General features: G+C 33.6%; 1 protein-coding gene across 1 annotated transcript; it reads right to left on the minus strand.

The window, feature by feature from the left end:
- LOC140051555 (arrestin domain-containing protein 3-like) lies at positions 1-12,442 on the minus strand. The gene is made up of 9 exons (XM_072096809.1): positions 12,186-12,442; positions 11,292-11,400; positions 7,651-7,729; positions 4,339-4,486; positions 3,982-4,084; positions 3,564-3,820; positions 2,193-2,388; positions 1,171-1,319; positions 1-267 (listed from the first exon to the last, which is right to left on the minus strand). Exons 1-9 carry the CDS (start codon positions 12,330-12,332, stop codon positions 208-210), a joined length of 1,248 nt encoding a protein of 415 aa, XP_071952910.1. The 5' UTR covers positions 12,333-12,442; the 3' UTR covers positions 1-207.
- Positions 12,443-17,001: the final 4,559 nt, after the last annotated feature.

Below are 17,001 nucleotides of genomic sequence, written 5' to 3' on the forward strand. Positions count from 1 at the left end.
TTTGAATTATCATTAAAACTATGTTGTAAATTTTTAAAAAAGGTTACTTAACACAATAGCAAAGCACCTAGGTTGATGATTAAAGATGAAGTACAAGTTATCTTGTCTCTTGGTTAAAGGCCATATTAGGTAATATTGAGATTATAAATTAACCTTGAATAAATTATTTTAAATGTTAAGAAAGTACCTCGACGTTTTCATCAGGTATCAACATCTTACATTTGAGTTTGCATTACTTTCTATCACTTGCGATGAATTTGTTTCATTCTGTAAAATAAAAGTACACACAAAAAATTGTTTAAAAACCATTTAGCCATCAGCGAGGGCAGTATCACTTTTTTTCTTAATAAAGCCCAGCGCTACACTGAATTAAGCGCTACACTGAATTAAGCGATACACTGAATTAAACGCTACACTGAATTAAGCGCTACACTGAATTAAGCGCTACACTGAATTAAGCGCTACACTGAATTAAGCGCTAAACTGAATTAAGCGCTAAACTGAATTAAGCGCTACACTGAATTAAGCGCTACACTGAATTAAGCGCTACACTGAATTAAGCGCTACACTGAATTAAGCGCTACACTGAATTAAGCGCTACACTGAATTAAGCGCTACACTGAATTAAGCGCTACACTGAATGAATATGTACTACTGTAATAACAATTTGTGAGTTTTAAATTGTTCGATATAGATGAAATTTATCCAAAATAAATTGAGCATATAATATAAATTGGAAACTTGCTACATTCTGTAGGGTTCAAAGGGTTTCTTCCTTTGCTTCACTATGCATTTTTCCATTTATTGATTAATAGTCCTAAGTAGTTACATATTAACAGAAGAGGAAATTTCAGATATGATATCATAAAAGAAAATCTCAAATAAAAACACAGAACGCGGACAATTTTAAATGTTTAGTTTTTCTCTTTTTAAAATTTTATCAGTATTTTTTTTCTTTAGGTTTTGCCAAGGGTAACCATTCACTATCCTTCTTGAAGGTGACAGGTAATAATGTTGTTCACAAGACAAGCATACACAAAATTTAGTCTTTGGGAGTGAAGTTGTAAATTGGCATATATATGACAGGACTTGAACCCAGGACCCTTGGATTGGTAGCCAAGCATCATAACCACCAAGCCACAACTCCACTCCAATTGATTTAGTACATACCACTGAATATGATGGCGGTGGATTACGATATTCATAGTTCCATACATAGGAGTACATAGGGGTATAAGCTGTTACCCCTATCATATCCCCTGGTTCATCATCTTGAATATCCACTGACCCAAAAACACACTCAGCATAACTTGGAGGTGCTGTAAAAAAAACCACAAAAATAGATGTTTAGAATTTCAAATTTGTACAAATTGGTAAACTATACATTATTTGTAATCTTACATTTAAAAGCTGTTTACAATATCAAACTTTATGTGACAAAAAAAATGTGATGTGGCCATAGGTATATGATGTCATAGCACTACCATATTTGGGAATATCACTACCATACTTGGGCACATCACACTCTTTTTTGGCAAACTAGATTGATAATGATAGTGTAGAAGGAGCTTTAGATAAATGTGATGCTTGGTTATAGAAAGTGGTTTGATATATGATGTGGTTTAATAGCTTAAGGAAATCAGACACAAAGAATGTTCAGAGTTTAGGAAATAAAGCATAATTAATCAGAACATTTTAATCAATGATGTTTAATGTTAATGTTTATGATTGAAGTTAGTAGCATAATGAAAGACAAGGCCCATCCACTCCATAGTGATTATCAAAAGAACTGGACGGCGATTGAGGACTGCTCGATGTAGAACACATTAACTTTTTCAAATGTATGAGTGGTTTAACAACAATATTGGCATGGGTTGGAGGCTGACTCACTCCTTGTGGTGGAATTCTTCTCAGTTATTGACTATAAGCCATAGGTTCAGTGAACACAGTTTGCCCGTGTGGACTTACAAGAACTTAGTTCATCATTTGAGAAGCAAATGCATTCGAATTCGAGAACACTTCCATTAATTATTTGATTCTATCAGGCTTTTTAATCAACTCAGTTACGTCATTTTTCTGTCAGTAATTTTGTAATGATTCTGAATAACCTATCATAATTATTTTGACCAATAATTAATTTTGAGGAATTGTATATGAATTTCCTTTTGGAAAAATGAAGTACAATATTTTACCTTCTTGAGTACAAATATTACGGAATGTGGCAGGATTGAATCCCAATCCATTTGATTCAGTAGCCATACTAAAGTTGAAGCTATCAACCGCCAACGGGTCAATTGGTGAGTATGGCGGCGCCCTCAACGGAACAGTACCAATTACTATAGGAAGGTTTATGTACAAGTTGGTCGCACCAGTAATATCAAGACAAATCTAAAAAAAAAAATATGATTTAGTAAAAATATAAATTGAATATAATAATATATATTATTATTATTTTCCCACAACTAATTTCTATACAGAAGAATAACTATCTAAGCTTGGTTCCCACTATACAGTAGAATAACTATCTAAGCTTGGTTCCCACTATACAGTAGAATAACTATCTAAGCTTAGTTCCCACTATACAGTAGAATAACTATTTAAGCTTGGTTCCCACTATACAGTAGAATAACTATCTAAGCTTGGTTCCCACTATACAGTAGAATAACTATTTAAGCTTGGTTCCCACTATACAGTAGAATAACTATCTAAGCTTGGTTCCCACTATACAGTAGAATAACTATTTAAGCTTGGTTCCCACTATACAGTAGAATAACTATCTAAGCTTGGTTCCCACTATACAGTAGAATAACTATCTAAGCTTGGTTCCCACTATACAGTAGAATAACTATCTAACCTTGGTTCCCACTATACAGTAGAATAACTATCTAACCTTGGTTCCCACTATACAGTAGAATAACTATTTAAGCTTGGTTCCCACTATACAGTAGAATAACTATCTAAGCTTGGTTCCCACTATACAGTAGAATAACTATTTAAGCTTGGTTCCCACTATACAGTACAATAACTATCTAAGCTTGGTTCCCACTATACAGTAGAATAACTATTTAAGCTTGGTTCCCACTATACAGTAGAATAACTATTTAAGCTTGGTTCCCACTATACAGTAGAATAACTATCTAAGCTTGGTTCCCACTATACAGTAGAATAACTATCTAAGCTTGGTTCCCACTATACAGTAGAATAACTATTTAAGCTTGGTTCCCACTATACAGTAGAATAACTATTTAACCTTGGTTCCCACTAGAGATGCAACACAAGGACATCAATAAATCAAATCTGACATAAATTCAATGCAAGGGATTTAGATGCAATGTAAGTGATTTGACCAATGACAAGCGATGGATTATTTGAACTTTCGCGTGTCATTGGTCAAATCACTTTACATTGCATCTACATTCTTGTGCTGGGTCTCTAGTGGGAACCAAGCTTAAGACTGAGACTCCTTCGGAATCCAACAGTGTCCCTTAAATAGAGGTTTTCATCTGAATAGTATATAAAGAGTATTTTCACATTATTTAAAAATAAAAAGCTGAAATACTTACACTAAGAAAATACTCAAGCTTGATAATACTACAGTTGGTCAACGTTGGCGTGATCGCTGGAATTTTTAACAATTTATTACTCCAACTATCTGAAGAGCGCCCTCTAATGGCCTTGCCTTGTATACAGGCAACCGCACTACGTACAGACCTCGATTTTCCGTCAGCATAGAACATTGTTCTTTGGTAGAGGGTCGCCTTCGGTTTCATTCTCCTTGCTGAGCCATTTTCATATTCTCCTGTAATAGCTATTGATTCTCCTGTACAACAGAATAAAGTACTCATTTCCAATTATTGCTACAATACTGAATGTTTAAAGGTCTTTCTACACTATCAAACTTTATGTGACAAAAACAGTTACCCATATAATATATTTTTACATATTTATTGAAAAAAAACAAATTCATAGTAATCTATTCACCTGGACAATAACCTTTACGGTCAGTCTTCACTGACATGCTAATTTGTCCGGCTGCACACAGACCACAGCAAACGGTCTTTTCTTTTGTTCCTACAAGTGGCGTCTGAAATTTAAGATCAATTAACTTAATTAGTATTGACAATAAATATTTAATAGGGCCTTTTCAAAAGCACTGCAGACAATAGTAAAATTTGGCAACTTTTATTGATGATCATTCGAGAACAATTTATGAAAAAAAAAAAGAGATCCTTTATTTGAAATAAAACCATAAGAATGTAATAAACATCCAAGTTCCCAGCTTGAAGGACCAATCATATGCAGGGCAAAACAAGACAACAATACAAAACGTATACCTACAAGTAATAATGGAGTGTTAATATCAATGTGGTCTATAACGGTAAAGGCCAGCTTGGTACGACTGTTGAAACCCCATTGTTTGTCCACCTCAGCCTTTAACCAATAACGGATCCTGCCATACTTGCCTTCAAAAGACGTAGCAACCCTCCTAGAAAAGAAAAAAAATGTAAAAAATTACTTTTTCTGCATTCTTGTAAATTAACCCTTGAAAAATAAATTACTTGCAATTTCTTGGAAGCAGTTTATCAAGTTAAAAAAAAAACATAATGATTTCATACAGTTACAAGGAGTTATCCGCTGAATGCGGATAACTAAAAAAAAATTAAAAATTCTCTGGTTAGAACTCCAAAAAATCCTTAATGGATTTATTATATCATGCAATAATTTGACCTTGATGTAAAAGACTTCTTAATGATGTTTTTTTTTTCAAACCAGAATGAGTTATTGCTATATTGAAATAGCATCAAAATTCTTAATTACTACAGTTAGTTGTTTTGAATGTATAGTAATTACAGTATACTCGACGTGTATTTGCGCCATTGGAATAATTACCCTTCGTCATAGTATTTTTATGGAAAGGTCTACTTAAAGACTGACCAAAAAACAACATAATTATGCATATTTCATAGGGTTGCTTAGTATTACTACATTTATTGTACATGGCTTGCCCGCCACAAGTATCGATTGGAGTAATCCAATTGATGTACAACTTCTAGGGCTCTTGTTTCTTCTTTTTAATTAATTAATTATTAATTATTTATTTTCAATACTTTATTTTTGTCAAATGTAAGAAGAAATAAATGTTACTTGGAATGAAAGTGTACAATATAATTAAAACAAATAAAAATAATTTGGCATTGGTATAAACTGGCGTTATGCATCAGTATTTTGATATACCAAAAACATTTGTATGGGTTAGCAGAAGCTTATACCCTTTTCGCAAAATGTAACGACTTGTAACCAAGTTTGCATAGTGTGAAGACAATTTTCTGGAAAACCCCCGAGATTTCACAGAGTCCCCTGTGAAATACACACCAACAAGAGGCCTGTGTTTTTATTCCGAGATTTTCCTAGTTCTTACTGCATATGCGTGTATTACCCTGGTATTCACCAATCATATTAATCAAATAGCGCGCAACTATTCTCTCCTCCAGATGTTTCACAAGGTTTGAGTATGCGTGTGTGAAAACATGTAATAAGTCGGGAGATCATGCAGATGTGAAAAGGGTATTAGTTCCAAAAATATTTCCATACATGTACAGTAAACAATGTTGAACAACAATTCAATTAATGTTAATTGTTATTTTTGTGTATATTTCAACATGTTATTGTACACAATAGAGAGGCCTCTGAAAGGGTTCTGTTTACCCACAGCGTGTAGACTGTTATTGTAAAGTAGCAAGCCATCTCATTTAAATAAATATTAACAATATAATTATAATGGCCTTTCTTTTAAAATACTGTATGTTATTGTCAACTACCTGTATACATTGTATAAAATCTGTGTTAATTGCAGATATAATAAGCAGCCAGAAAAAATATTATGCAATATTGATGCAGGACATTGTTAAACTTCTTTCACCAGATTGTTTATCATTGCAATATATAATAATTACAAATCAAGGACATACTGTAAGTGTGTGGCTATGTCTTTAGTCGAGCGTAAATCCAGTTTTCATGTAATTTTTTAATTTTCCAATGTCAATGAAAACCAGAATTACCAAGACATCCTTATCATAATGTGACATTACAAAATGGCATTTTTAACTAAAAATAATAATTTTTTTCAGGAGAAAAGAAATGATGACGATGGTAAGTGGGCGTGTCTCACTTGAGGGCGTCCTGGGGGCGGACTGATCCATTATCTGACAGGAGTTCGGGAAAATTAATGTTATTAATGTTCTTCTTTTCGTAATGTTTACCTCTCGTTGGAGAGAGAGGCTTATGTTGGTTTATCCAGGTAAGCTAAGCACGATATAGACTATACTTTATTAAACTAAAAAGTCAACCAGTAATATCATAATACATTTAGCTTTTTTATTTAACATAAAAAAGGATTAAATCATTTAAAATTAAATAATTATCATAATCAGAGTCAAAACTTTACATTTTATTTGTGGCAATAACAATAATTTATTAATTTTGAATAAAAATAATTAATTTATGCTACAGCATACTGCACAATACTCATTAAATGTCAACAATCAATTATATTCAAAACAATGCAAATCGTAACAATGTATACACATATAAATTGCATAAATTGATATAATTTTAGGTTTGATTACAATGCAGAAAAAAATGCTTCCTTATGTAATAAAATACGAAGGGTTTTTGTCTTACCATCGATCTGCACTCTAAGTCCAATAATTCACAAGATTCCTAAAATCATTCCTGAAAATGTTATTTCCTTTAAACGTGAACTTAAACAATTTATTTCCAGTTAATATTGTTCGTACTATGTATATATATATATATATATATTTTATCTGTCAACGATTTTAACTTTTATATGAATTTTATATAATCATTGTACATTTTTAAGCCTTTAATTAATATATTTTATGATGTCATTTGAATATTTCATATTTTAAGTGTTGTACTGTATGTTTGTTTTATCGAGGGCCCTGAATGATCAGTTCTATTAGGAACTGGATAGGCTACCCTCAGTAAATATGGTAATAAATAAATAAAATAAATAAAAATAAATGAATTTGGAATGATAAATGATGAGACATACATTTATTTGTAATCAAAGTCATGGCATTGGAAGACTCATTATTTTGGCTTGACAAAAAGAAAATTTTTATTTCAAAATCAATAATAGGATATTAGAAATCAGTTTAATTGCCATTACTGTACTTTCAGTTTGTCTGGCATCTCTATTTTATCTCATCTTTCTACTGTAACAACTCACATCACTGTAACATTTTTCTTTGTATTGCTTACATGAACATTTGTTATTTTCTTTGTTAAAAGAGCTTAATTAATCAATTAATTAATGCCATGAATTGAAAAAATACATAAACCAATAGTAGTGTTGGTAATATGAGTGCCGCTTAAATACATGGATAAACCGATATAGGCCTCTAACCCTCAAAGGAGAAAACATAACTTGAAACACTCATCCAAGATAATGAAATTCTCTCAAGTGGGTGACCCTGCTTTTTCTTTCAAGACATCCAACTGTTAGCATCAAACTTCAAGGGCAAGATAACAACATACTGTACTATGCTTGTGATATCATGAATTATTAATAATATGAATTAAAAAATCACAATAATTAATATATATAATTAGTGCTGTACATACCCATATGGAATTTGAAAACTGAAGATAAATTCATGACGACCAACTCCTAAGACTGGGTTGCTACCAGATTCATTCTCATCTGAAAATATTATTATCAACAAAAATAATATCAATACCTTTAATTAATGCCAATCTTGATGTATTTCATGTAAAATAATACCCGGGATTTATATAGCGCCTAATGTTGTGAAACCTCTAAGCGCTGAACCTTATTACCTCGGTCATTTTTGCATCAAACATGTATGGAAACATACTCCCATAATGCAGCTAGTAATCAGCGCAAAGTTGTGTCTTGATCTAACTAGGTACCCATTTATACACCTGGGTGGAGAGAGGCAAACGTAAGTAAAGTATCTTGCCTAAGGATAAAAGCAATGCGGCAGAGTTGGATTCGAACCGCGATTTCACGATCAGTAGTCCAACACACTGCGCCACATACCCTTACAAAACATGGGCCTACTGTATAAACGTTTTTCGCACTATGTGTTTACTTCACTGCATGTATGAAATGCCTTTAATATACTGTACAGTACCACCGATATTAGTTTTAATGCATGAAATTAGCTGCAATTTTGTAATATTGTTTTATATATTTAGGTACAGTATATTTATTCATAAAAAGACATCAAATACAACGGCAGCCAAAAGGCTGAAAAGTAGTATTATACAATATTTGATAAAAATATATAAATACAATCAATACCACCAATGCAAATAATTTAATAGTTTATTCAGGAATGTCATACAATTAGTACCTACAATAATGCCTGCCATTTAATCCAAGCTTTCACATAGGCCTAATACGGGATAATGAAAGTTGAACTTTCATACTGTAACATGTTATTACTGCAACAATTATAAAATATTATACAAATAATGAATGTTTATGAGTGTAATGGTACAAATAATGGCACGAGGTGAATGATGAAAGGTTATATTTCAATTTATTTAGGTGTTAACTGTTAATAATCACTATCAATTATGTCTCCCATACTGTAGTTACATAAGCCATGGAGGAAATATATATATATATATTCCTCCATGCATAAGCCATACAGTTATATATATTTTCCTCCATGCATAAGCCAGCTCCAGAAAAAAAATCTGGTATTGACAAAATGATAATTTGAAAAAATGACTAATGGTATTGAATAATGGACACTCCTACTGTACTATCCTACTGGTACTCTATCACAGTATTATATTAGACAAAGAAATGACAATTATTGTGTGGTCAATTTGGCTGCGATTTTGCAAATTAGTATGTAAGATAGAATTTCAAAACTAAGAAGCGTGGAATAATTAGAGCAATTAGCACTAACTACCGTCGTTGTAATGTTTTATTTAGCCAACTCACTGAAAGCATGGCAGTTAATTGGTTGACATACTGCTTCTACTAGGGCTGCACTTCTTTGGCCCAGTAACCTCGTTGCACTAAACATACTGTATACATACAACAGGCCTTGTTTTTTTAAAATTATAGGTGTTCTACAAATTGCACTCCTCAATACATTCAGGGGTGCTGTACTGTAGGTGTGCTGTTTGTATTTTGGTGTTTAGATAGAAGTATACACAGTACATTACATATGTATTGTTTTACTATTTTATTTTATTTTAGGCTGGTTGTTTGATTGTTTGCTATCATATCCATCTACTACACACATGGGTTTAATAAAAAAAAATTACCGCAACTAAACTAAACTAAACTATTTGAACTGCCTGGGGTATTGTATGGTTGGTAGTTTGGGGTTGGGGGAGGGGGGGGGGGAGGGTGTGGCACGAGGTAACTGGGATTATCGAAATGACTATAAATATAACTTGAAACTGAAAGGTGTGAAAACATTAAATTTAAAAACTGGGAGATGGGGGAAGTTGTTCGTATCTTTAGTGATATAACAAAACTGTATGGGATACAAGCTGAAATTTGTAAATATAAAGAAAAGAGATGCTAATGTACACATATTTGTGCCAATTATTATTCAAAACAATTTCTAATCTAATGTCTAACTCATTCATTAAAGAACAGAAACATTAATGTAATATAAGAATGTCAGATTGATTGATTGATTTAATCTATTGTACTAAAAGAGTATTAAAACAACTTACTGTACAAGCAACAAATGTTCATTTTAAAACGTAATATTCCATGAGGTACTAATATTTGATTAAATTATGCTAATAGTACTGAAGGAATACAGTTGAAAATTAGAAAGCATGAAATGTATTCATGAAAACCTATACCAAATACACATTCAACCAGAATCCTTCGGGAAAAACATAACAATGAGGTACGAGAAAGGTTTTGAAATTAGAATCACAAAAAGGATATGTTGAATGTTGATAATGGGGTAAAGCTAATTAATTTAATGCTTCAACTATATATCACTCCAAATCACCTAACTAACGATGTATTTCAAAGGCTCTGTGAAATCTCGGGAGAAAAACACACCAACTAGAGGCCTGTTAAGTTGTTCTGAGATGTCTCGAGTTTGTACTGCGCATGTGCTTTGTCCTGGTATCTAACTGACCAATCACAGTACATCTGAGCGTGACGTTTTTTGTTACTAATTTTTAAAGTTGTTCTAACAATAATCAAATAGCGCCCCCAAACATACAATGACAATTACTTCTACCGAGATTTCACAAGGTTTGCAAATGCGTGTATGAAAACATTAAAAAAGTCTGGAGATCAAAATATGTAACAAGTTGTAACAATTTGTGCAGTGTGAAAAGGGATATCTCCATATAATTATAAGCAAAGACAGTTTTAGAACCTGGGTTATATGAAATTCTTATAATAAAGTTAATACACATAAATAAATAATGGCACAAAATGACAAGGTCAAAGTTCATGAAATCACAAAGCAATGAGTTTCGACGGATAATTAAATATTGATTGAAAACAGGTGAATTGACTGGTATCCTGCCTTAAATATGGATGTTGATGTCATGATTGTCTAATAATTGAGTAATTTATTTGCTTAGAAAGTCTAGCCTTAAATGAGATGTTGAATGTTGATCCTTACAAATTGCACTCCTCTCAACACATGCAGTGGTACTGTAGGTGTGCAGTTTGTATTTTGGTGTGTAGAAGTTAAAGGTTTTGTAAATGGCACTTCTGAAACGTGGTTCCCACTAGAACGCAACGCAGCGACGCGAAGTGCTGTATTGTGTAATCACAAGTGGGAACCGACGACGCAACAGTGCTGCAAACATCGAAACTACGGGAAATCAAATTAGTTTGATTTTACTCGACGCAAGGCAAAAGAACTCTGGAAAACATAGTACAGCGCATAGCCAAATACACGGGGTGAACCACATCAAAGTCTACGTCAACTAAGCTTTGCTTTCACGCAGGTGGGGGCAAACACAATTGTTGGAAGGGTGTTCTAGTGGGAATCATGCTTTAATAAGGGATATTTTACAAGTGTGTATGGTGAGTGATCGTACTTCCCCGTCTCACAAAAATAAATTATTAGGCCTATAGCACTAATGAAAAATTATAAATTTTACTGAATTTAATTTTACTGAAAAAATACCTAAGAAAGAATGTGCAAGAGAGTACTACTACTGTACACCGAGTTATTAAGTAGTGTTTGTGTGACACTGCACATTTTTTCTGGTGAATTTTCAAAACATACCTTTACCAAATAAAACCTTCTTCTGTGAGAAATACTCCTCCTCTGCATCATAGAATTTAGTATAAGATCCCGTTTGATGGCCACCTCCTCGAGATTCGCTCCAATGTACCTAGAGTAGTTTGATAATTGACATAAAATACTGTGTTTATGGATTAGATAATTTAATATAATAAATAAATCAAAAATTTACTGTAGGCCTAGGCCTATGTTTTGAGTAGATTTAAAGTTTTTTGAAGAATCATACATCTTGCATTCAATGCTGTTCCGGAGATTGGATGAAAATTTGGGAGGTTCGAGAGGAAGTTTTTTTTGGACAGTGCCTTAACGTCATGGCCTAATCAAAATGAACACTATAAATCTGTCCTTTGTGGCGCACAATGAATTTTGGAAGTACTCAAAATGATTGAATGGCAGGCCAATATGCACTGTGCTGTGACACTGTGTGTGACCATTGAAAATACCCCCGATTTAATGTAAATAAAATACTAGATTATTCATGTATTCAGTAACATGACTATCGACTTCTACAATGTAGTATTTGTTTGTGTTGAACAAGACCTAGGCCTAGCTAGCCGTACAAACTCAGATAAAATCCGAGTCTGGCTAGCTTCTTTCTAACTAAAGTTCCTGTGTCACACTGTGTGTGATTTCTTTTTTAATTTGCGAGGAAGAAGGAAAGGGAATCATTTTTTCAGAAGGTTAATATAATAAGTAAAGATTTTTTGGATTACTCTACAGTAGTACTACTATACTGTGAATAGAGATATAGGCCTAGGCTATATATATATCAGGGAAAAATTGTGTTTTGTATAGCTTTTTGCTATGCTACACTGGCGAAATTATTCCCTGTATATATATTTTAAATAGGCCTAGGCTAGGCCTATGGACCGGTACCTTTGCGAGACCGCGCATGCAGATACGGATTCCCCTCAACTTGAGGTCACCTCGTAAATCCACAACAACATGGCCTGACACAAACTCGCCAGCTGAGTAGACGGATTTATTATGATCAAGTGAAATGTGGAAGTCTCTAATCTTCATCTTCACAGGTCCTTTTAACGTCTTTTACGTAAAATATACACAAATTCATTATGCTTCTTTCCAAAAGTGAGGCACACATCCAGTCATTAAACACATTATTTCCAGTCAATGTTGACAAAAAACCCACACAACATCCATACAAATTTTTAGCCTCCACACTCTATATTGTGTGTGTGACCTTTTCCGGAAATAAATTAAAGTATTGTTTATTATGATACCCATAATGCTTTTCAAGCGAGCGAAAATCAGCTGTTGCTTAGTCTGGGTTCCAGACGGAGTTTTGTCTTAATATTAGTAAAAAGATAAATATTTTGGCACATATGGCGTTTCATACGTATACTACTCGATTTTGGACAAAAATCGCGGTCGAAATAAAAACAAATAAATTAAAAAAAAAGATAATACAGACTTGGGGCAAGTCTAGCTGCTGCTATGCCGCTCTAAACACAATACAAGAAAAGTTTTCTATTACCGTATTATTTGAATTACCTTGAATTACCTTGAAATTAAGGCTAAAGCAAATTGCTTATTCGCCTCTCTGGAATTACAAATCTCTTACATACGGCTGAAACTTCTGGTGATGGTTTTTCCAGTGTTCTTTCAAATTAGACTTAAACTGATTTTGACTAGTCTACAACAACTCTCGGCAAAGCGTTCCAATCGTTAACTACTCTTGCTCCAAAATTATTTGATCCCCATTTAGTTTTGACCCCCATTTAGTTTTGACCCGCGGCTTTAATAGTTTGAAAGAATGACCTCTAGTATAATGGATAGTTGACATATTAAAAAAGGTTTCAATGTCCAATTTATCGAATCCTTTCAGTATTTTAAATACTTGGATCAGAGAAGCTCTCTTTCTTCTATAAACTAACGTAGGAAGATCAAGTATTTTTAGCCTTGAATAAAGGCGTTGCTTTGAATAAACTCCCACTAGAATAATGTAAACGCTCCTTACATACAACTCAATATTTCAAAGATAGTTTTTACTAATAGTTTTATGTATTTTATTGATACTTTTTAATGTTTTATATATAAGGAAAACAAATTTTATGTTCGGCTTGTTGTGTTCATGACAATAAAGATTTCTTATCTTACCACCTGCATGCATACACAAATAGAGGCCTATTATTATTAATTATGCATTACATTGTAGACCTACAAATTACAAGCATTTTGATAAAATTGTTACTGTATTTGAGCAATTCTATTAATATTAATAATTGTTTTGTATTTTTTCATATCTCTAAGAGGTATATATATGATTATACAGTACAATGTTACGGCCATGGAAGACACCCAAACAATTAACAAAAAGCTTTAAAATTAAAACAATTCGTAATATGTTGATGCGGTTTTATTTAGATTTTGTTTACATTTTGGGTTGTTTTAGGCCTTACATTTTTGTTTCAATGTAGGCCTAGACCGGGCTTATTTACTCAATCGGCAATTTAAATCGAAATTTAATTTAGTTGAGATTCATAACAATAAAGGCACTGTCACGATAAATATGGTCCGGGGCCAAAATCGGTCCGGCCGGACCAGTTTTGGCTCTGTCACGATAAATATGGTCCGGGGCCAAAATCGGTCCGGCCGGACCAGTTTTGGCTCTAAAATTGTGGGTGTGTAGAAAGCGACGACCTCGAATTGGACGACCCCAACGACCCGGGCGACCTCGAATTGAACGACCTCGAATTGAACGACCCATAACACGAAACCGACGACCCCTATAGCCTAGCCTAGCCTAGGCCTAAGTGTGGTATAACATCCCGAAGCCGAACATAGACAAAGATCTTTAAACTATACCTTATTATATAATACTCGCAAGCAAGCAATTGATTTTTTTTGAATGAAAAATTACAGAAATATCGCCATTTGATACTGATTGTGTCGACACGAACAAACGAAAATATATGGAACGCCAAGAGTGCATAATTAAAACTGCATTCGACATATTAAAAATAAATTAAAAAGAAATAAATATTATACAATACATGGTTAAACCATGGACGTATAATTACATCTCGTCTTCTTATAACGAACACTATAGGCCTACCAAGCAGCGTAACATGTGCATGGGGGGGTATGACCGGTTGGGCCGCCGACAAATTGAGCCGCCGGTAATTTCTATGAAACGGCCAGTGCGTCTTTTACGACATTTCGCGTAGTGATAGAGTGGTGTCCTAGTAGGCCCTACATAAGTTCATGGTCTTTAGGTTTATTGTGTCATGAAAATAAATAATAATTACATACTACAATTTTGTTGGTTTGAAACAGCAAAGGAAAGTAGTCATATTTAATAATTTAATTGTTTTTAATCTTTCAAGGTAAAAATGCAGTGCACTCCATAATATTTTTCTCGCGTGTACGCCTACCACGTAAAATCACGTTGTCTCTCAGGACTAATAGAGTATTGATATTCTTCGAATGAGGTTAAATAATTATTATTTTTTATTTACTATCTTTTAATATCATATTTTATTGAATTTTACAATGTTAATACACAAAATATTTTACTAAAAAACGGTGATTTTATGCAATTATTTTACTTCAACTGCCGCCTGAGGGGGCAACATGTTTACGTCATTTTTGGCTAAAAACGATCATTTTCGGTCATGTTTTAGGCCTTATATTTTGGAATCTACAAGTCAGATATTCATAATTATTTCTCTTTAATTATAATATTTAATAATATATACTAAAAACCGTGATATATAAACTTTGGAATATACATAGTTATATCTAATAATTAATATAAATAGAACTTCTATTAAATAGAAACGAGCACCGGCGAAAGTAAGCATTTGGCGTTTCATAGAAAATAACGTTTTTGGCGGCGCCTCAACTTGTCGGCGGCTCAACTTGGCCTAATCCTGCATGGGGAGGGCCATAAGAAAGCTTTACATTTCACACATGCATTGTATACGGTCAAACCATGGAGGTATAAAAATATTTTTACCAAACCATGGAGCTGGTCAAACCAGGGAGTTGGTCAAACCATATACCTCCATGGTCAAACCTTACCTGCCGCTGAAAAAGGGCCTGGTTTGCCATGTTTATGATATTTCGTGTGCTAATCGAGTCGAATGCAGTTTTAATGATGCACTCTTGGCGTTCCATATCTGTTCGTTTGTTCGTGTCGACACATTCAGTATCAAATGGCGATACCGATATTTCTGTATTTTTTCAATCAATTGCTTGCTTGCGAGTATTATATAATAAGGTATGTTCGGGATGTTATACCATACTTAGGCCTAGGCTAGGCTAGGCTAGGCTATTATAGGGGTCGTCGGTTTCGTGTTATGGGTCGTCCAATTCTAGGTCGTCCAATTCGAGGTCGCCCGGGTCGTTGGGGTCGTCCAATTCGAGGTCGTCGCTTTCTACACACCCCTAAAATTGTGGCCAAAAGCAGTCCGCCACTGCCAAAATCGGTCCGGGTTTTTCTTCTGTCGATTTTAATTGAATTACTAGGCCTATGATGCTGTTTTAAGTTGTTTATGGCTAGAAAAATATCCCATGATATATATTAGTAAGTTATCTTGTCGGATAAATACTATAAATAAATGTATTTTATCTAAAAACATGACTTAGGGGTTCACTCATATTTCGGCCTGCCACACACTCACACGAACGGGTATGAGACGCTGATATTGCCAGCTAGATTTTATTTATGATTGAGGCCTTTTTCCTTCCTCAGCCTAATCAATATTGGATAATTGTTTTATAATAATTGTATTGAATTGATATATTGATTGATTAACCATAAATAATTAATAAATTAAATTGTTTTTAACATCATGGGGAAACGAAGATGTTAAAGAAGAACAAAATGGATTAAAAACAGGCAGATACATATTGTATACAAAAGCCTAACAATTAGTACTAATTATTGATGAGTTACTACTAATAATAATTAAAAAAACAGGCTTAATTTATAATATTAAAATAACAAATAAAACCCTGTAGTTTTCAATATAATGACTAATCATGGCATTTTTTTAATGATATATACATTATGACTCATTTTGCGCACCATATATTTGTAAGACCGGACCATATTTGGCGGCCAAAAACAGTCCTACTGCCCGGACCGATTTTATCCAGGCCGGACCAGTTTTGGCGGCCAAAATTGGTCCGGCCGGACACGTTTTGGCAGCCATAAATGGTCCCCCGGACTGATTTTGGCAGCCAAAACTGGTCCGCCGGACCGATTTTGGCGCGGCCCGGACTGATTTTGGTGTGACAGCTCTAAAATTGTGGCCAAAAGCAGTCCGCCACTGCCAAAATCGGTCCGGGCTTTCTTCTGTCGATTTTAATTGAATACCAGGCCTATGATGCTGTTTTAAGTTGTTTATGGCTAGAAAATTATCCCATGATAAATACTATAAATAAATGTATTTATCTAAAAACATGACTTAGGTGTTCACTCATATCGGCCTGCCACACACTCATATGAACGGGTATGAGACGCTGATATTGCCAGCTAGATTTTATTTATGATTGAGGCCTTTTTCCTTCCTCAGCCTAATCAATATTGGATAATTGTTTTATAATAATTGTATTGAATTGATATATTGATTGATTAACCATAAATAATTAATAAAATTAAATTGTTTTTAACATCATGGGGAAACGAAGATGTTAAAAAAGAACAATATGGATTAAAAACAGG

The sequence above is a fragment of the Antedon mediterranea genome, chromosome 6, assembly GCF_964355755.1.
Source record: "Antedon mediterranea chromosome 6, ecAntMedi1.1, whole genome shotgun sequence".
NCBI classification, from domain to species: domain Eukaryota; kingdom Metazoa; phylum Echinodermata; class Crinoidea; order Comatulida; family Antedonidae; genus Antedon; species Antedon mediterranea.

Bases quoted from the DNA above. Each gene is read 5' to 3' on its own strand.
- LOC140051555 (XM_072096809.1), bottom strand. From the start codon at position 12,332: ATGAAGATTAGAGACTTCCACATTTCACTTGATCATAATAAATCCGTC. The intron at 4,085-4,338 runs GTAGGTATACGT...CTTAAATTTCAG, and splicing joins TTAACACTCCATTATTACTT to ACGCCACTTGTAGGAACAAA. The intron at 1,320-2,192 runs GTAAAATATTGT...TTTTTTTTACAG, and splicing joins TAATATTTGTACTCAAGAAG to CACCTCCAAGTTATGCTGAG.